Source organism: Polyodon spathula, chromosome 8 (assembly GCF_017654505.1).
Source record: "Polyodon spathula isolate WHYD16114869_AA chromosome 8, ASM1765450v1, whole genome shotgun sequence".
In the NCBI taxonomy this organism is placed as follows: domain Eukaryota; kingdom Metazoa; phylum Chordata; class Actinopteri; order Acipenseriformes; family Polyodontidae; genus Polyodon; species Polyodon spathula.
In genome coordinates, this window is record NC_054541.1 from 6,556,472 (window position 1) to 6,583,528 (window position 27,057).

The 27,057-nt window shown below is 38.3% G+C and overlaps 1 protein-coding gene across 1 annotated transcript in view; it reads right to left on the reverse strand.

Annotated features, from left to right (window-relative positions):
- Positions 1-27,057, reverse strand: part of LOC121319256 (phosphatidylinositol 3,4,5-trisphosphate-dependent Rac exchanger 1 protein-like) — a 112,389-nt gene that overhangs the window by 15,080 nt on the left and 70,252 nt on the right. The window contains exons 15-26 of the mRNA XM_041256486.1: positions 26,783-26,855; positions 24,952-25,094; positions 20,001-20,093; positions 16,142-16,290; positions 15,165-15,250; positions 9,619-9,758; positions 9,033-9,141; positions 7,177-7,358; positions 6,523-6,684; positions 6,092-6,302; positions 2,059-2,332; positions 1,517-1,723 (exon numbers count right to left, since the gene is read on the reverse strand). Of these exons, the coding sequence (XP_041112420.1) occupies positions 1,517-1,723; positions 2,059-2,332; positions 6,092-6,302; positions 6,523-6,684; positions 7,177-7,358; positions 9,033-9,141; positions 9,619-9,758; positions 15,165-15,250; positions 16,142-16,290; positions 20,001-20,093; positions 24,952-25,094; positions 26,783-26,855 (1,829 nt within the window). The remainder of the gene's footprint in view (positions 1-1,516; positions 1,724-2,058; positions 2,333-6,091; positions 6,303-6,522; positions 6,685-7,176; positions 7,359-9,032; positions 9,142-9,618; positions 9,759-15,164; positions 15,251-16,141; positions 16,291-20,000; positions 20,094-24,951; positions 25,095-26,782; positions 26,856-27,057) is intronic.

Genomic DNA, 27,057 nt, shown 5'->3' on the forward strand with positions numbered 1-27,057 from the left:
ATAATGGCGCCCATCACCCTTCCACCAATGACACAATTTAAGTACTAACATTTGTTTTGTACTTAATTTTTTTTTTAATTCTTATGCCATGAAAAGCCAAGCAAACTGTTTTTTTTTTTTTTTTTTTTTTTTTAATGAATCTTATAAATAAGCAGAAGCCTAAAGCAATCATAAACATGTCACCATGCTCCTGATTCTGATAGCCTGTGTTAACGAATACCCATGGAATTCCAATACCAAGCAGAATCAAAATCAGATGAGTAGTTCTCAAGATATATCTTTTTTTTGTTTCACCTTCCTGGCACAGACTGCTGATCCAAGTTCTGACCAAACCTGGACAGGAACCCACAACCCACTGTTCCAAAGGCTACCCAGATGCCGCAAAGTCAACAGGCTGGTCTGGAAGAATGTGCAAACAGCTAATACATGCGGCAAGAATCTGAAAGATGGTATGGTAAGTAATTCAGAAACTCATTCAATAAACAGTGGATAAACAATGATTTAAGTCATTAGTTGGTTATATGGGCCAGCCAGCTGATGAAACCAGACAGGCCTAATGTGGACAGCAGTGACCATGTGGTAGTGTGTGATGCTGGAGGAACTGTCATAGACTGGCTAGACAAACTGATACAGCACACACATATGGGAAAGGTTGCTTTTTTTCCACAGTATCATGTTCACAATGACTGTCGTTGTAAACTGGAATCTTGGTCATGTATAATAAATGGCTAATTGTAAAAACTTTTCTGGTACTGCATGTGTGTGGTTTTCAGCCCAATTAATTAAATAATAAGTAACAGTTTATTCTGCAAAGGAAAACCATAAAAAGATTGTTGGTCTTAATTAAAAACAGAGAGTGTAGAATACTACAAATGAGTCCAAACCACTGAGGGCTATCCCAGTAAAGCTATGGGGTGTTAAGTGCCTCAAACTGCTCTTATAGTTTTAAAGGATTTTTTAATTAGAATTTTACTGGCTGAACAATAAGCCAATATACCATCAATGTTGATAAGGAATGACTACAGATGGCCCTTTTGGAAAAGTTTGTTATGCTTACTGTTGTATACATTATGGAATGAGTTACAAGAACTAAGAATCAGTATGTGGAACATTGAAAGGTACTGAAATGATCCACCTTTAATCTACAGCTATGGCTAACTGTTTAGAATCACCCTACAGAATTAACTAATCTTCCATCATAAACTTGAATGAAACCTGCTGAATAATGTTACGTTACAATATCAAATTACATACCACTTTGTAGTTTTCCATATACTTAATTCTAGGTGATGCAAAACTTTTGGCCATAGCAGTATTTTGTTGGGAGAAACTTCAGGATAAGGACCACATACCCAAAGCAATGACTACACTTCCAAATCTACCCCAACTTATTGGAGTGTTCATAACAATGAAATATTAACAATTTGGTATTCAAATTTCCCTACAACCCCCACCCCGCCCCCCAACACACACACACACACACACACACACACACACACACAGTCCAGCCACTTACCTATAGGAGTCCCTGTAACTCATGGTGTCATGTCCTGAGTCTTCCTGGTCATCCTCTGACACTTTGAAGCAGACCTTTTTGATACCACAGTGCTCCGTCTTGTCAATCTCACCCTCCTCCGACACCAGCGACTGGGGAGGGGTCTCTTCTGAGGAAGGGGGCTCGCACTCTTCAGACTGGGTGGGCTCCGTTATAGACGAGAGGAGCCTGTATTAAATAAATCAATACATACATAAATATAGAGGAAGTTTAAGCAGAACCATTTCACACAAAGGGTAATATAAAAAATGGAGTGGGTTAGCAGGAAATGTCATTCAGGCTTCTAGAATAAATGGCTTAATCAGAGAGCTAGATGGTGTTGCTGGAAGACTAACAGGTTTCCAGACTTAAAAAACGTATGATAGGAGAGCAGGGCAGCAGTGAGATGGGTGTCCCCATTCCAAATTACTGAAACAATTGTACATCACAATCTGCCTGCTGCTGCTTCCCATATTTTTGTTTGAGCAAACAGTAAGTAGGTTAAGCTTCTTGGAAATACATACACATCTATCTGAGCCACATATTGCTTCATCTCCTTGACTGCAATGTCTATCCTGTTGAAGAGCTGGATGTAGGCGTCTTGCGTCTCCATGTCCTCCTGCTTGAGGAGGAAGCTCAGCCCCCCCTCGTCCATGTTCACCCCCCCATTGAGGCTGAGGTCCAGCAGGCTCCCCTCCTGCTCCCCGTGGGACTCATTCTCCTGCGGCTGACACTTCCACGACGGGGCCGCCATGCTAGTGATGCAGTGTTGAGTGTGCGACATCGGGTTCAGGTTAGCTGGAAGCATAGGCAGGCTGTGTTACTTTATAGCTTAGTGGGCTACAAGGCTATATGTAATGGTAATTACGATTTTAAACTTCACCACAGAGGAAAAACTTTTGTGGTTCATCATAGCACCATTGCCCTCCACAGTGGGCATACTGGGCAAGATAATTGACCTGGTATTTCATTTAGCACATTTCTATGTTTCTAAGCTGCTTAAAACAAATAAAACACACATTTTTGTCTTCTGTTTTGTACCAATTAATAAATATTTGAGAAATATGACACATACTGGGTAATTTAGGGGGACTGTCCTTTTCACGTTGACACAGATATATGGAGCGCTAGCATTTAATGCTGTGGGTCACACAGCAAATGAGGTTTCTAACCCTATTACTTCAGAAGTAAGACTTTTAAGTTGAGCTTTTGATCTAAGCAGCAGGCCTATATTTCTATGTTTTTTGATTATATGTATCAGAGACCAAGGTCGCAGAACCAGTAATGTTAGCAGTTTTATAAAGAAGAAGAGTCACCAAATAACAGAATATCTGATGCCCAAAACAATGAATAAGCTACTTAATAAATGCCCCGAAGAGGGATTAGAGCTGGGAAATGCTGAATAGGGCAGCATTCTTGAAAATGTGGAATCAATCACACTGCAGCACAATGCTCCCCACAAACTGCAGGCTTATGAAAGTACAGGCATCCTTTACATACTTAAAAATGTCTGATAAAAAAACAAACAAAACAAAAAACACATTTTAAACTAGCTGTGTATATTTGTATGCAAAAGTCGAGGTCATAAAAAGATATTCAACAGTTTCTTTCGGTTTCTTCCTGTAATAATTTGTAAAATGTCAAGTGAGTCTTAATGGAGATTTAAAGATGACATTTAGATCTGCCAGTGGTTAGATCTATTTAGTACAGCCCCATGTGGGCTAGTGATTTCTTCCTACACTACATAGAAGCATGACTCTAGGTTTCTTGCCAAACCCCTATTGAAACAGATGTACAGTGTAGAAATCAGCAATGCTCCTTTAACAAAACTACTTGCAATTTTCTGCATCATTTAGTTGAACAAAACCCATATAATTATATTCTGGATGGCTCTACAAAAAATCAAAACAGGGCTAACTAACCAGATGTGTAATAATGAATTTGTACTAAACCAAAAAGACCAAAGACTCAAATCAAACTGCCCAAGTTGTGTCTTCAATAACCTTGCCATTTGAATCTGTGGCGCAAATATAGATTGTTTTGAATGCAAATAAATGGGAAATATGTATTATGTATATTTTACTTATGCAGTATAATTCTTAACAGGGGTTTGTCTTTTACAATACTTGAAGAACGGAAGAATCTTAGGTCAACTCTATTTTGTCAAAATGTCAGTGTGCTGTTTTTCCTTTTTTTAGATTTCAGTGTATAAGATTATTGATCATTTTGTAAACTACACCAAGAAATTTAATAATTAAGAATCTCATTCCCAGTAAAATAATATACAAAAAACATTGACTGGTAGATTGACTAGTCAATTATGGTACATGGCTCCAGTGATTGCAATTAGCTTTACACTTTCCCCTGATGGAACCCAGAACAGGTTAATTAAACAGTATACCCAGAGAGAGAGAGAGAGAGAGAGAGAGAGAGAGAGAGAGAGAGAGAGAGAGAGAGAGAGAGAGATATATGAAAGTAATATAATTATTAAAGTGTATGACTGAGGCATCTGTCTCCAATTGTTTCCCAGATGCAATGTTTATGTAATTATGGGTTGTTTATACCAAGGTCTTGGTACGAGTCATAAAAACTACAGAAATAAGAATTACTGCAACCATACTTGATCTTGATAATTAACTTCCGCATTGGGTGTTTTAAAACCCAACTGGAAGCACATCGTCCTCTCATTCAAGGTGCTGACATTTACAGCAGTAAAAATGTTCGTGCCCCGGATGAGAGGAAAATTCGCTTCCAAATCTGCTTTTAAAACACTTGATGCAGAAGTTAAATGCCATTGATTGGGTCTCATATTTTTTTAGCAAATGTGTTTATTTAAAGGAGTGTTAACCAATGCTTTACAATCCTGTTTTTTATACCTCTTGTGAGCGTTTTTCAACTTTCCTTATACCTCTTGTTTAATCCTCTACTCAGCCTGCTTTTTCTCACTTTTCATATAAAATGCAGCACATCATTTTAATTTGTAGAGTGGAGGGTAATTGCTCTTCATCAATTTCAGTCTCCAATTAATTTCATGAGTCTTCCTCTCCTTTCTCAAATGCACAAACCCACTGCAACATAGCAGGCTTGTTGCTAGGGAGCTGACGTCTACTGCCTTGTGGCTTTTGCTAATGAATTGGTGCCACACATGAACACCTTGTTGGCTAAAATAAAAACTGTACAGCTCTGGAAAAAATTAAGAGACCACTGCAAAATTATCAGTTTCTCTGGTTTTACTATTTATAGGTATGTGTTTGGGTAAAATGAACATTTTTGTTTTATTCTATAAACTACTGACAACATTTCTCCCAAATTCCAAATAAAAATATTGGCATTTAGAGCATTTATTTGCAGAAAATGACAACTGGTCAAAATAACAAAAAAGATGCAGTGTTGTCAGACCTCGAATAATGCAAAGAAAATAAGTTCAGATTCATTTTTAAACAACACGGTACTAATGTTTTAACTTAGGAAGAGTTCAGAAATCAATATTTGGTGAAATATCCCTGATTTTCCTTTCATGCGTCTTGGCATGCTCTCCACCAGTCTTTCACATTGATGTTGGGTGACTTTATGCCATTCCTGGTGCAAAAATTCAAGCAGCTCGATTTTCAAGCACAGCTTTCATGCGTCTTTGCGTGCTCTCCACCAGTCTTTCACATTGATGTTGGGTGACTTTATGCCATTCCTGGTGCAATCATTCAAGCAGTTCAGCTTTGTTTGAATCAAGCCAAGTACAAGGTTGTCCTGGAAGAAAACTTGCTTCCTTCTGCTTTGACAATGTTCCCCAACTCTGAGGATTGGTTTTTCCAGCAGGACAATGCTCCATGCCACACAGCCAGGTCAATCAAGGTGTGGATAGAGGACCACCAGATCAAGTCTCTGTCATGGCCAGCCCAATCTCCAGACCTGAACCCCATTAAAAACCTCTGGAATGTGATCAAGAGGAAGATGGATGGTCACTAGCCATCAAACAAATCCAAGCTGCTTGAATTTTTGCGCCAGGAGTGGCATAAAGTCACCCAACATCAATGTGAAAGACTGGTGGAGAGCATGCCAAGACGCATGAAAGCTGTGCTTGAAAATCAGGGATATTTCACCAAATATTGATTTCTGAACTCTTCCTAAGTTAAAACATTAGTACTGTGTTGTTTAAAAATGAATCTGAACTTATTTTCTTTGCATTATTCGAGGTCTGACAACACTGCATCTTTTTTGTTAATTTGACCAGTTGTCATTTTCTGCAAATAAATGCTCTAAATGCCAATATTTTTATTTGGAATTTGGGAGAAATGTTGTCAGTAGTTTGTAGAATAAAACAAAAATGTTCATTTTACCCAAACACATACCTATAAATAGTAAAACCAGAGAAACTGATAATTTTGCAGTGGTCTCTTAATTTTTTCCAGAGCTGTATATTGCAGCTAAGACATATATCTGAATCTGCTGTATAGCGAGGGGCAATATAATGAGGGGTGGGTGTATATGCACATCCTAAATATAAAAAAGCAAAATAACCTAATCTTTTTTTTTTTTTGCATCCATTTGAGAAATGTGTACCTTGGTCTGGATCCAACCCAAAAAAGGAATTTTTACGCCCAAATCGGATACTGAAGGTCCTGCCTGCTGATGTCGTGCTTTTAGGGTAGGACACCTGCATGAGGTTCACGTGGCAGTTTGTCGGGCAGAAATCCAGGCTTCCAAGGGGGTGAGGCTCTGTCGTCGCTTGTTTGAAGGAGGGGCAAGCCTTATCCTGCAGCTCTTCTGCAAACTTCATGGTTGGTTTAAAAAAAGAAAAAAGAAAAGCCATGAATGGACACCTTGTGAGTAGCGTAGCTGTCTCTGCTATAGCATAGCAGAGTTGCTAAGGGTTTGTTTCATTTATATTAATATGTGGGTGTGCAGCATCGAATACGGTGCACTGCCCAGACATCCATGTCAAAGTGCAGTTCGTTTGATAGCCTGATGTTTAGACCCTGCATTGGAGTTACCTGTTGGTAGCTGGAGATTCGCTTGCTGATGCTCTCGAGCTTGGTGTCGCAGATATCCCTGAACTCGTACTGGGGCATGGACATCAGCGTGCTTCTCAAGGAGGTCAGGCGACGGCAGTTCTCCACAAAGAGACTGTCGTCTTTTGCAAAGGCCTTCAAAATCTGAAATGCAAATAATTATGTTAGACCTCCCTCCCCAATGAAAAGTATTTTATACAATCCATTTACAATGTATAAGCATTTCTGGACCGCCACTGCCTTGAGAAAGATCTGCTGGGACACGAGCAGATTGAAGATAACCAACCTCCCTAACCTTTCATGTGTGGCCCTGGTATATCAAGCAACCCATGCATATCAAGTTCCAGTCTTCTCCCCCTTTCTTGTTTTCAATAAGACATGGCAATTGAGCAGAGAGCTTTATATTTTACCAGTAGGCAATTTTACTACACACACACATACACACAACACATATTGTAGTCTACTATAAACATCCAGAGACATGTTTCAGACTCTTTCATAATTACTTGTGATTACATTCATACACTGTTTTATTGCTGTAAACGGTGGATAGGTAAATTAATTGAACCAAATGAATCCATTTTAACTAGAAGACAGTGACTGTCACTTTACACTCAACAGCGCTGTTTCCTGTACCTTTGCAGTCAAGCTAAAGCAGCCCTTGGGCGCCACCATTTTCTCCAAGACATGGCTCTTGATGCCAGCAGTGCTGACGTACTCATAGACCACGCCATGCTCCAGGTGGACATTATCTACCATCAGGCTGACAAGCGGAGTCCCATCCGAGATAATTAACTTACTGATGCTCTCCAGCGGGTCTGAAAAGAAAAATCAATAGGTAATTATTAGTGAGAGTAACAAGCTTGAACAAATAACCATTCAGGAACCCAAAGTTCAGTGCTTTCCTGCTCCCATTTAAAGTGACGTACCTTGCCTGCTCTTGCCTAATTGTTTATTTTCAGCTAAGGGATATCAATATCTCAGTTAATTAAGTCATGTTTTAATTTAGCCTCTTTCGGATCACAAGGAACCAATAACCTGTCATATACGACAGCGACAGCTTCTAGTATTGGGGTTCTGCAGAACAGGAAAGGATAATGTCGTTGAGAAAGACCAGCATTAAAGACCCAGAGCATCACCTCCTCTTCCTTGCAACAAGCAGATTACTGTTTGAAACCATTTGATGATTCCGTGAAGTGGTATTCACATCCTTTAAAACAAAGGAATGTTTGTAAAGGATATTGATATGCCGAAGTTTAGTATAATTCTTTTATACAATGTGCCAGTTAATTTCTAATGCAGTGTAGATTGCCAAACAATTGGGATTACATGAAAATGTAGCTTGTTTTTAGTCTAGAATAAGGTGGCAGTGATCCTAGGTTTGTATTTCATAGATTTGCATTCTGGCCAGATTTGGATTCATATTATATCTGAAAAACATATCCAGTTTAATAAAACGGCTCTAAATTCATTATAGCTGCTTGTTTATTTTTAGCACTACAAAACGAAGCTGCAGCAAAAAGCAATCTGAATATTCAAGGCTTTGAGCTGAGAAGGTAATCATATTTAGGTATGAGCAAATACAACAGCCAGACATTCTGGTACATACACAACACATCTAAAAATTGCAGAAAAAGAGAGAAAATAAAACAGTTTGAAAGGAAAAAGGCGGCAACTGAACCTTAAAACCTCTAAGTCCTGCAGCAGGTCGTAAATAGCATAAAATAAACTGCAGTTTTAAAGTGTCTAAAAATGCACAAGATGAAAGCTGAGGAAGCAGGAGATGATCGCTGCACAGACGCTAAGTAGCAGTAAACTGACACCAGACTCCACGACATTTAACACAAGAGTCATGGCCTAACAGAAGGTAAAAAGAAGTGGTGAGATGCATCAGGATTTTCTTCAAAGGCAAACAAGGAACATACTTGACCTTCAAATCTGCCCAACCTGCCCTTTCTCTAGGCTGAGGGCAATGTAGATCCAAAACATCTGTCTCAGCCTGGGTGTTTGCTTTATGCTACTAAGTTGCAAGTGCTCTAAAAACATATGGGGTTGCTACTCTTCAGATCCAAAAGGACTTTAGTCTGTCATGCACTGTTCATTAGGCAGAAACAAAAGTCGAAACACATCAACACTGAGTGTCATGTTGTCTGGTGGAACTTTGCCATGGGGCAGGAAAAACAGTACAGCAGGTCACCAGTGAAGCCTATCACTGATGTATACCTTCACAGGGCGCTAATGTTCTTCGTCCATGGGTCCACTTCCTTGAATCAATCTAGGGAGTAGGAACTCCATTATACCTTTTAATGCCTTGCAGCTCGAATAACTGTAGTGATACCTCAGCTTGTCTTACAGATGAATTAGCTTTACATTACGGGGGATCCCTTCGTTCTACTTCTGTCTTTCTGGTTTCGTTGTGCTATTTAACCAGCACTGAACTGAGCTGCCAATGCTGACACATGTAATGTTCTTGAATGTCTGCTGTCACATACTTGCACCCTGCTTGGCGTCATTAATATCATCATCCTCTGTCATGCTGGACCGCAAGGCTTTCTCCTCCTCTGCATCTTCGAACGTCCTGTATACCCACTGTGTCTTCCCCTGGGGAGAGAATATGTATTGCACAGAAGGTTACAAGTCTTTTCTGAAAATTGTACAATACAGAAATGTGAGTAATGGTAAAAATTATTTATACACTTTTACTTAAAGATAATTTATCAATTACTTAGATTCCAAATGTGGTTATGCCACAAATCTGATACATAAATGTAATTGTGTACTTGGACTGAAGAAGCTTGATACTGTTGAAAATTACTTTTATCTTGAATACCTTGATATTTCTTGATTATTATTATTATTATTTTTTATTATTATTTTTTATTTCTTAGCAGGCGCCCTTATCCAAGTTATTAACAAGTTTCTTTTTTTCTATTCACATTACAATTGAGTGTTTAAAGATACGACGCTGTCTTGATTTGAAATATATTACAAGCATTCTCATACTATTGTGTACAGTATACAGAATATCATGGAAATGAAAGTATTGGGAGAACACATGAAGACTTAGGGATACTTTACCAGCTCCTGCTGCTCCTGGCTTGACCGGTAGGCTGAGAAATGATCTAGGACTTCATTGAAACTCTCATTGTTAACATTGTTACCGTTCACTTTCAGAATGCACTGGCCTGGCTGCAGACCTGCTGCTGCTGCCTCGGAACCTGGAGAAAACAAAAGGCCTGTTTAGACATTAGTGTAGCAGGCCACTTATTACTCGAAGGACATAATACACTTTATGCACATTTTCAAGCAAACACTGAGTAGCAGTTTACTTTCATGAACTCACACAATGACACTGAAAACAAATCCTATAGTGCAACAAAGTATAAACAAGACATTTAACAAGTAAGGAATAATGCATACCCAACTGGCATAATAAGGCTGTAATTCTATCAAGGGTTTCTGGTGACAAATAAATCACAAGCGCGCTAGCATTGTCCCATGATGTATATGTCACCACAGATCCTCGACAGAATTACAGCCTTATATGTACACTTTTGTTTTATATTATTATCATTAAAAACACTATAAAACACTACAACATTATCTATCTAACACTATTCCAATTCTGCCCAAACATAGTCCAGTCTGAATGCTGAAATGTGTGGAGGTGATCTCACTGCAGCAGCGTGCTCTATTTCTATCCACTATTTTTATCCCTGACATCTGAATGCTCTGTCTATTTGTCAGTATTTAATATTGAATTCGATGGATTTTCATCTCTAGTCTGATCACCTGCACACTACAGTATGAAAGCACCTTGGAAGGCAACCAAGCAACACACAGTGATATGGACGGCCTATCAAGACAGACACTGGGTTGGATTACAAACCTAATTCATTTTCTCTTCTGACAGTTGTTTTGACCACTGAATTCAGTTAGGTCAAGACTTTAGAAATCACTATTGTCCTCTCTTACACCCTGATCCATGCAGCTAATACATAAGGTGATCTCTTCATTATTCTGTGCAGATAAAGAGCTCCCACAACTCACACTATCACTCTTAATTAATTCAAATTAATCTTTTAAACTGAAAAAATAAACCCTTTTGAAATGCAGCTGCAGTGTCATTAAGGAACTCTGTTTAGTGCTTAAAGGTAATGATAGTATCAACATACTGCATGTAATGCAGCCAGATTGTTCCTTAACAATACCCAGATTATGTTACAGTGACTGGCATTATTCATAACCACTGTTTACATATCAAATATTACATATTAAATGGCAGCAGCCCACTTCCATTATGATATGAATAATACAAATGTAATAGACTCAAATGTGTGGTTAAAAGCTAGACGTTAGATAACCAACAAGGAAAAAAAGGGGGTGGATAATCAATAAAATTACTCCCGAAACTACAACACCTCCCACTGCTGTTTGAGCTTTCTTTATTTAAAAGGCTGATGCTTGTTTCAAGTTACCACCTGGATCCCAGAATTCACAGTGATGGCTGTGAAACAAGAAAAAGCAAACAAAAAATGTACTCTATTTTAGTGCCTTATTCCTTTGGGACGTTAGACTGAATTGTTATCAGTTGTGGCTAGTGGTTATCCATTTTGACATGAAAACCGATTGACATCTGAATTGGCTTTTGCTGATTTCTAAGCATTAAAACACAGATCGAGTTCATAAATATTCTGAAATCAAGGATTCAATGCAACTTTAGCTATTAAAGGTTTCAGATCTCAATTCAAGGAATGAACTTTCTTCTTCAGGGATAGCAAGTAGTGTATGTAATAGATCTCAACTGAACCAAGTTGCAGGGGAAGGAAGGTCAGAACCCTTTTATTTCCTCCATGTTGTAAAGGGCAACATGATATCTAATATGCTGAGAAGAGAATAAAAATAATTATATTTGCTAGATACACATGTCGCTCACTTGATGAAAATTTACAGCAAAGGAATAGATAAAGCTTACATAGTTACCATATTATTATTATTATTATTATTATTATTATTATTATTATTATTATTATTATCTGTAAGTATTATGTGAGATCCCAATGGGATCTTATCTTGCCTTTCCTTTTTACAGTCAACAGGACCTTTCAATGTACACTTTCAGATGTACTCATATACTATGTAATGCTGTATGCAGGTCACACAGTTAAGCATTAGCCAAATCTTCAGTATCAAACATAAAAAAAGACATGTGTTTCTTTTCTTAAGAGATTGACAAAACCTGATAGTGGTTTGGATGACTTTCAATTTTGTTCACATAGTTATAGTAAATATTGTCATGGGAACACAGGATTACAATTATACAGTGTAACAAATTATTATTTTTATTGGTTCCTGGGTAGTAAGTGTTATTTCCTAATTGCTTATGCCTCAAAAGTGGCTATGGCTATTATTCCCCACAGACTTTACTTTTGTGACCAGGACAGTGATATTTTGAAATTTACCTATTTTCCATAACATTCCAGATAGAATCAGTGCTGAGTAAACTTGGAGTAACTTCTAGAACTTTCCAGTAATATAAATAGTAGTATAAATACAGGGGCCTTAAGCCCACCAGTTCAGTTTAGTTCCAGCTGCCTAAGTGGATACATATCTGCATTTTTCTGAGATGGCATCAAGAGGCTTCAATGGTGGCATTCCTGATGGGTCTCCAAGGTGGTTTTACCAAGTTTCCCTGCTATATTTGCCTTTGGGACAGCAGGGACACCAAGGCGCACTACCACATGCGGGACTGGCCACAGCGGACCGAGTTCTCTGTGGGGAAGAACAATGTCAAGTGGGAGCCACTGGTGGACCCCCGGAAGGTGCTGATGCCACCACTGCACATCAAATTGGGGCTTATGAAACAATTTGTCAGAGCTCTAGATAAGGAGTCAGCAGCCTTCAAGTACCTTCAAGACTTCTTCCCTAAGCTGTCTGAGGCAAAGGTCAAAGCCGGTGTCTTCGTCAGACCAAAGATAAAGAAGATCCTGGAGTGCAATGAATTCCCCAAGAAGCTCACTAGTAAGGAGAAAGCAGCTTGGAACAGCTTTGTCGCAGTGGTTCGGGGCTTCCTGGGCAATCACAAGGCCGAAAACTATGTAGAGCTGGTTGAGACTCTGGTGAAGAACTATGGCACAATGGGCTGTAGGATGTCCCTCAAAGTCCATGTCCTTGATGCTCATCATGATAAATTCAAGGAGAACATGGGAGCGTACTCGGGGGAGCAAGGCGAGCGATTCCACCAGGATATACTGGACTTTGAACGTTGCTACCAAGGACAGTATAACGAGTACATGATGGGAGACTACATTTGGGGGCTGATTCGTGAAACTGATTTACAGTATAATCGTAAATCTCGAAAAACTATTCACTTCTAAATCTTTTGTAGTCATTGTTGTATTACTTTAGTATAAATACATGTTAATTTGGATTCATATGTTGTTTTTTTCTGACTTCATGTGAACGAAAAGACACAAATTCGTCTGTTTTCTCACTGGAAATAGGTAAATTTCAAAATATCATTGTCCTGGTCACAAAAGCAAAGTTTGTGGGGAATAATAGCCACTTTCTATACTTTTGAGGCATAAGCAATTAGGAAATAACACTTACTACCCAGGAACAAAAATTGTGTTACATAGTGTTATTTTTAGCAGCAGTTTTATAGCACTGTTCCTTGTGAAAACAGCTTGCTCAAATGCTTTGTAATTAAAACAATGACCTCCCCAGTTCCCAGTAAAAACAATAAAGGATGAAACATGTGTAAAGTTGTTACAGAGTTCTTTAAACCAGTTCTATTTGTTTTTTACAAATACCAGACTTGCTGTGTAAGAAAAAAACAGTTTTAAAATGCTGCTAGGTCATGAACGGCGATCAAACCAAAGAATGTGTGAAGACACAAAACAAGGCTGTGCACCAGCTATATTTCCCATATGCTAACAAATCCCAGTGGATTAAAGAGAAAAGATCTTGTACTTTCAAACTGCAGCTGCTGAACACATTGGGAACATCTTCTAAATAAATCATGTAGTTTAGCCATAAATCTAACCTGGTCTTTTAAACTGAAGAAATGTCTTCACGATAGATCATGAATGGCATGTGGGGTTCTGAACAGTTGCATATGGATACACTAACCTGAATTCCCTTATTTATTTATTTTTTGCAGTGCTCACTTGCAACAGATACTGGCTGATACAGTGTCACCTGACTACAATAATACTTGATCAAACAGAAATTCCACAGAGGCAGCAAGCAAAGTTCTTCCATAAAGCTTGAAAATTCTCAGCTGTAAGTCATGAATCATGGTTCTTTGTCCATGTGGCTTGCTGCTGATGGATCAAGACTGCATGCTGAAATTGAATGTTATTGTGGTTCATACATCATAAAAGCATGCACACTCTAAACAAACCCCTTATTGAGGTCAATGTTGTCCATGTTGGGCCACATTTGCAAAGTCTGCAACACTTTGTACTAAAAGGCCCAGTCTCGTTTTTTGTTGTTTTTTAAAGCTAAGACGATGCATTGATCCATTGATGTTGCTGGTGCACACAGACTGTTTGACAAAAGGCTTGTCATGGACTTCTCACGCAACTGTAGCATTTAGCAGCGCCTTTTATTTGTCTTGCACTTTTGGGGTTTTCTACTGTGTGGCTAACAGGCTCAATGGGGTCTAAATGTAATTAACCAAAACTACAGTATAGCTATGATAAAAGCCATGATTATCTACTACAGCATCTGGCAGCTCTGCTAAGTATGCACTTTATTTTCCCTAAAATCAATAACAAGAGCAAATGGCCCTGTGGCAAAGCGTAAGCCTTGCACAATGGAATATGTAGTTTATTGTATGTTTTTGTGTTAATTGTTAATATTGATTTAATTGTTTGGCTGCTGCAAGGCCTGCCGTTTTCACGGCACCTTTTGAGTTATAGTTTGGGGTATTGTGTTTTATTTTGCACTTTTTGTACGGTTTTCTGTATCTGTCCTCTGTGCGTTACCATCGTTGGTAACGTCACATGACCGCCTTTATTTTACTTTCACTTTCTTTTTGTTGTTAATAAATCCTGCGCGCCTGTGCCGGCGTTTCAACACCACCTCAGTCTCTCTGTATGCTTGAACAGCGGCTACCCACGCGTGTGACCCGAGGAAGACCCTGTCACAGGCCCCCTCCAAGCAAAACAATATCTAGAAGCCTCTCTGTATTCTATTAATGTTCTTCTACCATGAATGTTTAACTCACATGTTGTGGTATATCATTACGTAAAGTTTGGGGTGGCATTCGATTCTCAGAAACTTTTCTGTTTCCAAAAACAGAACTGTAATCTACATGGTGATCTACTAAATTAACAGGAAATAAAAATATGACCCTGGTAACTATACACATGCAAATATAAAACGATACTGAAGGTGGAATCTATTTTAGACAGGATATGAAGGCTGACACCTTTGCCTTCTCCTAAACCACACTGTGGCAATTACAGCAGCACAGTGCACCTTAACCCAAGTTACAGCAAAATATGTCCGAACCAACCTGCACAGGCATTTCACATGCAGAACTTACAGTACTGGGATATTGCCGCCTATGGTTAAAAGTGATATCACTATATATAATATAATGCAATGTGCTGTACCTCTTCTTACAGCATGCACATGGGGAGGTGCAGCTCCACTAATCTTGAAGGAAAGGGCTCCTGGGCAGTCTGGGATTTTGACAATCCTTAAAAAAACACACAACAAAAACCAAAAAACAATAAATGTCACAATTTATCTAAGCACAAAACAGACTGTTTCATTTGTGCATTGAAACGCAATGGAGCACATAGGGCTAATTTTATGCAATGTTTGTGAATGTGTGAATTTCTGATTAGTACTACAGTACAATTATTAGGATGCATGTAAAGCAGCAGTCTGAAACTTGGACTTTGAATATACCCCCTTCATCTTTTTTGTGCAGGGGGGGGGGGGTCGATGTCACCAATTGCATTTTAATGTGAACAGAACTTTCTTTTCAGAAAAAAATGCCTTTGCAGATGCTTGCAAGAAGCGAAAACATTTTTTCTCGGGCAAGCCACAAGCCTCAGCTGGGTCACAACCCACCAAGCTAATGAAAACCTTCTTGGAAAAGCACATACAACTTCCTGCTGGACAAAAATAGCTACACATTACTGGCAGAGTGAATTCTTATTAACTATAAATCACTTACTCGGCCCAGAATTGTGCTGAAGACTTTACTATCTGACAAGCACAGTTGTACCAAAAGTTGACCAGATGCAGTAGATCTCATCTTGCACTGTTCAAATGTGCCTCCGTGACATGAACCATGACAACACTGTAAACACCTCCAGGTATGCTTTGGTTAAGCGTCAGTCTAGACTTTAGAGGGGCTTTCATGCATAATACCTCAGGTTAGTACAGTACGGTTCACTAATTCTTAGCCTTCAATATTTCAGTCAGACAGCTAAATATCAAATGAGTACTTTACTGTGTTCCATGGTTGCAGTACTGCCAGGGGCAATGAGAAAATCGTTCAGTTTTGTACCTTATATGAATAAGTAGTGGTAGCACACACAATATATGGATAACTCTCATCAAGTCCTTTGTGACTTACTCTTTCGCCTTTGTGGCAACCAGCAACCTCAGTGACCTTCTTATGCAGAACGACTGGTTGATCATGGTCTCTACTTCCTGAAAGGGGCGCAGGAAAACCAAGTCTTCATTAATGGTGTAAATCTTCCTGCCTACCTGAAGGCCTGCCATCTGTAATAAAGGAACAAATTACAATTATATACGACTCAAGTTATCTACACTTAAGATAACATAAGACACTTCAGAGTCTGAACAATATTCAAAAGAACCAGTATAACTAAACAAAGTTTTATAGACACAATTTTTAATGGGCTGCTGTGGAACATTTATGTTGTAATCTGCCTGCATTTGTTATCTACACTTGAGACAAAGCTACTTGTCAAGGTTTCCTGGTTGCATATGAATTAGTGTGATTTTGCCGCTATTGCATTCTCAATTTACTCCATCTACCTCAACAGATTCCACTATCTGTCTCTTTATCAGCTTTGGTCATAATTGAATTGAAGGAGCTGCTTTATCTTAATAGTAATTGAATATTTAGTCACCAATTTAGACTTTTAACTTCCAACCATTCTGACATACATGTACATGATGCAAGAATTAAAGGCTCTGAATCATGTATCATATACTACATGATACATATGACAATCCTATCACTATTATCATGATACTGCCAAATAGCCCACAAATAAGCCCACCAGGGTAGTACGTCTGACAGCTCTAGAGTCATTTATTTTAGGCATTACAGAGAAGGGGAAGCCTCTTTCTTGACGAACTACAGCACTGTACAGTATCTCATACACACTTTCTACTGCAGTCAGTCTTTGTAATGGGAGCTGGCTTCATTTAAAATGCTGGCAGGAAAGCTGTGTTGGTTCACTGATACTACACCATCTCTGCCACTTCATGTAATCAATATGATCCTTGTATCATTAAAATGTATACACACACACATATACATACATATAATATATATATATATATATATATATATTGTAAGGTAGCAGGGAGGGGGTTAAAATCCTTCCCTGCTAAAAACCTTGTGAGAATGCACATTTGGGTATTATGGGGTTTAATTGTGTAATTGTTTAATTGTTTAGTAATCCCCTGCACCTGGTGGTAGTTGTAAATTAGAGCCAGGTGCAGGGTATTTAAGAGAGGCAGCCAGTCTGTTCCAGGCTGCTGTGCGTAGGGAGGCAGAAGGTGTGGTCTGCTTCCAAGCAGTCAAGGTAAAGTGCTGTGTTAAACCTTGTGAGTTGTGTTTGGGGTTACAGGTAAACAGCTTAGCTGTCCTGGTTGAGTTAGGTTCCAGACTGTATAGTTAGTGCTCCAAGAAGGAGCTAGGTGTTTGTTTGTTTTGTTTAATTTATTTGATTGGTGTTTATTAAAAGTGCGCGTCAGCACTAAATCAATTCCATTTCTGTGTCCTGGGTCTATATCTATATATAATATATATACAACGAACGTGTAATCAATATGATCCTTGTATCATTAAAATGTATACACACACACATATACATACATATATATATATATATATAAATTATATACATATATATATATAATATAGATGTAGTAATATAGTCTATATACAAACATGTAACAATATACACACCACATCATGTAAAATGGACTATGTTCACTCTTTGACAGACATCTATATATATATATATTACTATATAATATACTCATCTATATATATATATATATGTATTAACACAAAGTATAATTTTAGGTCTAAAGTTCTTTACATATGGGATTATATATAAGCATAGCTATATAAACAATGATACATATATAACCTATTTACAGTATTCAAAGTAAAACTAATGTACTCACCGTCTCTTGGAAAACGACATGTTAGCTCAATAAGAGATGGAGATTGGAACTTGGATTGCCAGAGCCAGAGCCGACGGAGCTGGATCTGCTGCTCCAAAAATGGGAGCAGGCAAGACAAGCCCAGCCGCCGCTCCCAGAGCCCAGAGAAGAGGAGCCGCCGCTCCCAGAGCCCAGAGAAGAGGAGCCGCCGCTCCCAGAGCCCAGAGAGGAGGAGCCGCCGCTCCCAGAGCCCAGAGAGGAGGAGCCGCCGCCCCCAGAGCCCAGAGAGGAGGAGCCGCCGCTCCCAGAGCCCAGAGAGGGAGAAGCGATGAACAAAGAGGAGGAGGTGAGGTGCCCACCTCCATCACCCCAGCGAACCAGTCCGGCACTGCCAGTTGCGGTCACTTGCCCCTTGCTCCTGGACACCCTGCCGGTCTTCCTAGACCTTCCTGCGCTGGACCTGGACCCAGATGAGCGAGCATACACAAAAGGTTTAAAACAATTCAATAATTTGTTTAAGGACATTTCGGACATAAACCCCTTTTCAGCACAGCTGAAACATGGAACAAAGACCTTTACAGTGTCAAAAATGGTTTGAGAAAACTATATCCTTGACAGTTCCCTGCAGATATATTTGTAAGCTCTGTATTACACTGTATGCTTTCTTATCGAAACTCCTTTCACGCGTATCTGTTTCTTCTGTGCATCACTTTGGTTGCCTAGTGAATGGTTTTTTAAGCGAAACATTTAGTATTCTGTTCCCCTCTTCCTCAGGCTTCACATCTTTTCAATCAGCAGCTCATTTAGAAAGAGCAAGGCTGTCCTCTTCAGACACTGCGTATTCTGTTAATGGGTGCAGAGCTTGTGAAGGAGACACCTGCATGGCGAGCAGCTCTCATTGCATCTGACACCAAATGAGAATTTGAATTGCCATGCCTAATTACCCTTTAACACATTTGAAAAAGAACCAGGGAAGTGATAAATATAGCATTGTGGATTATAGTTTGACAAGCTAACAAGCTAACAAAGCAGCACTTATTATTATTATTATTATAATGATAATAATATAATTATAATAATTATTATTATTATTATTATTATTATTATTATTATATTTATTATTATTATTATTATTATTAATTATTATTAGACGCCCTTATCCAGTTATTATTTTTTTTTTTTTGTCAGTTGCCTGCTTGTTTGTAATTGTGCCCTTCACAGCCCATTGGCTGACACCAAATGAGAATTATTATTATTTATTTATAATTTTCTTAGCAGACGCCCTTATCCAGTCTAATCCTTACCTGGGTTGATGAGACTTGTCTGCTTATCAAACAGCTGTTTTTTTTTTTTTGTCAGTTGCCTGCTTGTTTGTAATTGTGCCCTTCACAGCCCATTGGCTGATTCTACATTATTTACAGTACTCCTTTAAACCCCCGCAGGATTAACGAGCTGGTAAGTGCTGTAGGCCTCTGCATATATCGTCACACTAATCAGAAAAATGGTCACCTTTTTTCAAACTCTAAGGAAAGTGCTATTGGAGTTTTTAGAGGATAGCAATAGGCTTGTTCACTTTAAGAGAACGATCAAAAAAAAAACCTTCTTGGACCCTTGTTATGAGTAATGCAGCAGCACTGAAACATTTCTCTAATGGAAGTCAATAATTAATAATTAGGTTTCCATGCATTGTAAATGTAACAGTGGTCTGAGTGCAGTTAGACAAGTAGAGTGTATTTAAACTACAGCAGAGGAAATTATTGATACCTAGGACGCATGAGAAAAGTTTTCATCCATACCACTGAATATTTCTAGTTATTCAGACTTTGCTCTGTTGCAAAATGTTGCAAACACTTTTGAAGTATTGTAAAAAAAAATAAAAATAAAAAAAATAAAAATAACAAAAAAGCCTTGAGAAATCCCCAGGCATCTACACTGGGGATTATAAAATGCGTCTGTTGAGAACAAAAATGGGTTTGTCTCAGATTGAAAAAAATATTGCAATAAAAAAATGTATTGGATTCCAAAGTCCAGGTATTAAAAGCTGTGAAGTTTGTAACCCTCACCTCCGCATGGGATCCTCTGTGCACGGCCTTCACCACGATCGCTTTGTTTTTCTCTTCGATCTCAAAGCCATAATCCTCCTCCTGGGGGTGGATCTGTAAAGAAAACAGAATTTTAACCAGTTAACAAATAAGCTAGTTTACCCATTCCAAATGCTCTCAAATACATCAGCCATTTCAATAGATTTTGTTCTGTTTTTTTGTTTTTTTGGGGTTTTTTTGCATGAAATGGTCCCTTGAATGCCTTTCAATTGCACATTCCTAGATATTGGGTATGTATCATAAATGCAGGTGGTTCTGTGGATTTGAGACAATGATTGTAAAAACAGACAACTTGATTACCTTAAAACCATTTCCCAAGCTATTCACATTTTTATAACAGTTGCTTAATGCCATGGAATGGGGGATGGACAGATAGGACATGGACAGGGAGACCTGAGCTCCTCACCTCCTGCACAACACTAGACAGACTGATTGACAGGGCATGTACCAATCTACAAAAGGATTCATTCAAAAGAGGCGTGTGTTGTATGTCAGCACTAGCTGATTTATATATAGCATAAAAGAAAATGCAGTCTGTCATTGTTCAGTTTTGGTCTGTAGATAAGAGCACCAGTGCCTTTCTAATAATAGTACAGTTTGAGCTTTCTCCATCATGGGAACCTCAGACCTCACAAAATTACTGGTCTCACAACAACGTCATTTTCAAATCTGACTGACAGAGTCAGAAAGAACCGTCTCATTAAAGATGCCAATGTCAATGTAAAGCTACCCAGATGCTAGAGACCTGCTGTGCACAGATAAGATGGGCTATCAAAACTGTCTAAATATAATCAGGCTCCAAATTTAGACAAAAAGTCAGAAGAGGAGCCATGCATCTAAACAGGATTTAAATCCAGGAGAGACTGCAGATCTTTTTCAAAGCAGACATGTATGACCAGTAGAAATTTAGAAAATTAACAGTCAGATGTTTTTTCTTTCTAAATGAAACAATGAGACTAGGCTCTCCTCTAAAATTAGCACCACTATAAATACATTTAGCTAATGCATACCCAGATTTCATACACAATGCTGGTTTTGTTTCCTCTCTCTCTCTCATTCTTACAACACCTGTAATACAAATGTCAAGCATTGAGTCTGTCTTTATGCAGAGAAGTGGGCTGATAAGCTATTCAAAATGGATTGTGAATAGCACTCCCACAAATCAATTTGACTACTGCTGGGAAAATGCATAGCACTTTACAGTGACGCCTGTACAAATGTTGACTTAAACACAAAACAGTAAAACACATGGCAAAGTTTGATATTTTCCTGTACATTTTTAACACTGGTATAAATCAGCCAGTACTGGACTCAATACTAAACTAGGGTTGGCTTCAGATGTATAGCTAATAAGACTTTACTGTTTTACTAATGTACAGGATTATTTTGTCTTATTTTGTTATGTTTTAGTCCAGAATTATATCTCCAGTGTTAATGCAGAAATGTCTTCCACAACAAAACAACTTCAGTCTGCAGTGTGTTGTTTAGCATTACAAGGTGTGAAAAATATTCAAAATCATATTGCTTAAAGATAGCACAACATTAAAAAATAACCAGAACATGAGGAAACATACACAAGAGTGCCTACACAGGCTTCGATACAGATGAAAAAAAAGATTAGATCAATAACATAAAGTGCTGCAAACACGATAAGGTCAAATATCAATGGACGCTATTCGGTCCTTAATGTAACAAAAATATATTTTAGTGTTACTGTATATTCTGCATTGTTCAAAACATCCTTCACACTACCTAAATAATGCAGGATTTAAAACGCCTTGAAACTATTTACTGGCCATTCACTTCTTTCCCAATATCTGTTTGATTTTTTTGTTTTTTTGTTTTTTTATGTAGTGTAGTCAGATTTGAAAATGACATTTTTGTGAGACCAGTAATTCTGGTATTGCCGACTTTTTCAAATAGTGAAATGAAATGCTTGACAAATGACATTTCTTTTTATTGTATCATTTCAGTGTTCTTAAAAAAAAAAAAAAAAAAAAAAAAAAAAAAATGGGCACTATAGAGAGGATTTAATTTCATCGCGCGTCAAAATACCAACATATCAGATCCATAGAGTTAGAGTTAATGACATACCTCAAAGTCTGCAATGGCAGACAGCACTCATAAATAAGTCCTGGGCATAGGTTTTTTATCCTAGCGTCATTAATCTTGTTACACCCTTTGCTTTTTATGTTGGTAGTCCGGACAAGGGTTCAGCTCATTCAGTGAGACACGTTTTGCAGATGCAGGCTGATTTAATTAAAAGATAAGACAAGTCTCTCTCAGCATGTTAATCTGATGAGCAGCAGGGAGCTGGGCTTGGATGGCAAATCATTCGAAGGCAAGGCTTCCCCAGTTTTTGTGAATAGATATCAGACACTGTGGAGATTAGACTGGGAGATGTCTGCAACTCCATAGGTTTCCTCATAGCTACACAGGGAGTCATTTTACACAGCACTTCAATAGCAGAGAAGCACTGGGGAAGTTAGCAGAGCTGGCAATGAGGAAAATGAATACAAACAAACCCCAGTCCTTTTTTTTTTAGCTGGAACAGGGGCCTTGGTGGGAAAGAGGGTTACCATGGCACCATGGGAGAAGATTTCCGTTAGCAACCATGTTGTGTATTACGACCATAGTCTTCTTATATAAAAACATCAAATTATACTGAGATTTTTTTTTTAAAATGTTGTTTGCCTTACTGAAATATTTCCTTATAAATAATCACAGAAAAAGTTTTATTTACTCGTTGGAACATGCATACAACATTTTATCACAGTTTGCAGCTGCTACGGGCCCTCAAGGGTTGTTTCCTGAATTACTTTGAAGCTGCCATTATTATGTTTCTTAAAAATTCTTCAGCTAGTTAACTCACAACATTTATGTACACAAATAAAGCAATATCAAACCAAGCAATAAGATCTGGCTATCACCCTTCACTGGAAGCCAGTTCTTGCTATCCTTTGGGGTTTACATTTCCTGGTTTATTCCATCTTCAATAACACATACCCAGCATGTTGAATCAAACCCAATATGTAGACAATTAGAAACTATACCTAAACATCATAGTTTATATTTGTATTTTACTGTGAAAGTGTACCAGCTATTAGAACCTTTCAAAGCTGTTGCCAGAGGGGAAAAAAAAAGATGAATAATTAATGTATTAGACATGCTACACTTCAAAACAGAATGGTCTCTGTTTAAAAAAAAAAAAAAAAAAAAAAAAAAACTAATTATAGCATTACTCTCAAATCATTTGCTAATTACATCATATACCAAACAGATAACAAATAGAGATGTTTTACAAGCATAATTGAATAGCAATTGCCATCTCAAATATTGTAATTGTTCATTTGGGACATATTATGTATTAAAGTAAAACATAACGTCAACATGTTTCAGAAGACTGTTTTGCATTATGCCAGATTTCAAAACAGCACTGCTCAATGTTGAATGTGGCCAGAAATATAAAATAGTATGGAAAGGAATATGATGAAATATTTGGTTTATGTGTTTGGACGGCACATGATGTTAATGGTATGTTTCTTCAGTGACAGGTAAGAGAAGGACATAAAACAGACTTAAATGTGACAGGAAGCAAAGTGTTGCAACAACAATCTGTTTAATACTGTTGTCACTGCACATATTATCATGTGTTAAAAATGTACTAAAATACAGTGACACAAATACTGCAGTTATTCCATGAATGAGGATAGCCAAAGGGGCAAGTGTGTTGTCTACGGGCATCCTTATGGGTGAGGATGAGTTTCCTGAGTGAAGTATTCCATGAATGACTTCGATAAAACACACACAGAAATACTCTGTTGTAGTGTTGAATACAAAGAAAGTTAAAGCTAGACTGTCACCTTGTGTTGTATAATTCATCATCGTCCAGGCACATGTAACCTTCTGTGCAAGACAAAGACTAAACTTAACACTTTTCATTTAAAACTAACAAAGGATCAAAGGGCATCACCGGGCTTTTTGATTCTCATCTTCGCAGGACAGGGGTTCATCTGACCTTACACATTCTCAACACTGCAGTGTTGTACAGTACAGGGAGAATTCGGTTCAGTAGTGCGATGCACACACACTCTGAACTTCAAAACTGTTTCACTGTGCACTTTAAAAACCGGAACAGCTCCTAAAGAAACAATCAGGCTGAGCAAACAAGGCAAACAAGGGAGTATGAGCATAACAGAATGACGGATATTATGTCTGAATTGAGCCATCTGTTCCAATCATCACTATATCCTTCACATTTCAAAAGCTACATTTCAGCATTACTCTTGGCGCTAGTAAATGAGTGCCTGTGCCTACTCCAGAGCTGCCACTGAAACACACAATGCAAGATAGCTTCAGTATTGCTATAAAGCTGGCATTGTGGTATTTTAACTCAATCAGGTGCTCGGCTTAGCCTTTTACATTGGAGTGTTGCACATTCCAGTTCCACTGTTAAAGTTGTAGTGTCCTGTATTCTTTTTACATATTTACTATAAATATCAGTTTTATTGGTGTTTCCTGTAAAATTACATCAGTATAACAAACACTGTCAACCACACTGGCTTCTTTTCATGTGATGGCTTAGAAGAGAGAACAGAGACAAGCTTCACTGCAAGTTCACATTTCTGAAAAAATTAGATGCTTAGGCCTGGCCCAAATGGACCCTGACCAAGTCATTAATACAAGTTAGCCATAGGCTCAGCTCATCAGGGATTGAACTAAAGTAGAACAGGAAAGCAGAAACACCTTGCAGTAAGTGTACCATAAGAAGTAGGTCAACCACAAATAAAAATACCAGCCTCATTACGAATGATCTTTGTGTGCTGCAGTGAGCGTTTAAACCGTGCCACTGCAGTGCATCTGATCAGATTTCAACTCTATGATCTAAATGAAAAGCAGTGCAGTTTCTTACCAGCAAAGACTTGGCCAAGATGTTTTCAATAAGTTTGAAGTCGTTGCGCAGCTGTTTGTTTTTGGAACTGATCCCTTCCATTTCTTCATCGGCATAAAAGCGGAAAAATTGGGATTCATCTTTGAATTCACTTTTCTCCAGCACTGGCAGAGAGAAGAAGAAGAAGAAGAAGGAGGAAATCACAACGGTACATACAGGAAGGTCACTGAGGGAGACATGCTGCATGAAAGAACACAAGTCTTTGTGTCTATTGTTGTATTGGGACAGGAAAGTAAACTATAAAAACACAAATTATTTCAATCTGCAATCAGCTAGGACCACCTGGGTATTTTTTAAAAAACTTCATTCAACCGATTTTAAAAGAATGCTTAGTTATCGTCTGTTATTAAAACATCAAATAAAAATAGTAAAAAGGGTCATCAGTTCCATGGCATTCGTTCATACTTCAGGAAAAAGTATGAAAGCTGATGCAGTCAAACAGCCTATCTCAAACCTGTGTGCATTCAAATGTAACAGCACATCAGTGTATATCTAGCAGTACTGTACAGGCAACTTATAACAACTCAAAATGCATTCTGTAGGGTTAAAATCACTGCCTGAGAATCAAACGGTTGTATCTAGTAGCAAATGCATCACGTCTATATTCTGTTACACATGACTTTCATGTTTATCATAGAGCATATTACAAAACAAAAAAATGCACACACATGTGATTTGCATAACTAAGGCCAGGAACACAGCATCTCCTGTAAACTGCAACGTTTCTTTCCATTATGTGCCCATGATATATACAGGTGTCAGACTGTGTATTCTAATGCTGTACATCCATCAAGTGGGTCTGATGGTTACATAAGCCGTGAGTTTTATGTATTCCTGCCAGATACCCCAGATGGATTAGGCACTTAAACTCGCTGTTGTTTGTTATTATTTTCACTATATACTGTTGCTGTCAAGTGTTTCTGAGGTAGCAAGCAACGTACTAACAGTAAAAGATATCAGTTCCTGATGCAGTACAGTGCATTTTATTGTGCTTTCTGTGAAAGATTATACAGTAATATATCTTCAGTGTGTACACACACACATACATATTACATGTATATGTGGTGTAAGTTAGTTATTTGACTGGATTACAACTCTAAAGCCTACTTTGGCAGTAAATGAATGGAAACAATTAAGAATTAAGGGTGTGACATCCTGAACCAGAACTTCTATTGAATAGAACCCTTCACAGTTATTAACACGTTACTTGAAGCAACAAATATCAGCCAAGGAACTGCGGGTCCAGCCTGAGATTGTGACGGAGCAGGAGAGGAGAGTTCCAGCTGGCTCAACATGCAGCTGTTAGTGTGCTGGGAGAAAGACCTTAACAAACGGATTGAGAGTCCGTACCAGACTCTAGAAATCTGGATCTCTCTATACAAGCTGGATCCCTGCCACAGCATTAGGCTCCCTAACACCCTTCTCAAAAAGAACTGTGTAACGCCGATCAGCAGCAGGTTGACAAGAGTTTTCACCGTATACAACGTTACTGGTCTTTGATAAAGATACATTGTGATGCTGTATAGGCTTTTCATTACAGTTATGATTATGATCACAGCACAAACTTTACATCATAGAGAGGTAAGCTGGGTGGGACTTTGATGTCCAGTACAACCCCTTTCATCTAAACTTCTCCAAGGACAAGGGATACAATGGTATAAAGGGAAGTATACCCAAAACAGCACTGCGGTTCCTGGTGGAACATTTTTGTGGAAATGTCATGCCAGTTCTATAGGTTCCATTGGGGATAGCGTTAGTATTTATTATTATATCTTCTTTATCATTATATTACCGTGATGTATGAAGCCATTATTGCAGAGTCCAACCCCAAGTGTGACTGCCTCTTCCCTGCTGGAGCAGTCTCCCTGACAAAAAGAATGGGCATAGTCACAACTCGGCAAAACAATTCACATTCCACATCCAAAACAAGATGCATGTTTAAAAGAAATATATGAATCAATACAAAAACAAGACCAGGCCGCCCCTACTCTATCTAAATCTAAAAATAGCTGCTTTCCCATCTATTTTGGCAACACGTTAAAAGAATCAAGTAACAGGACTGGCTCT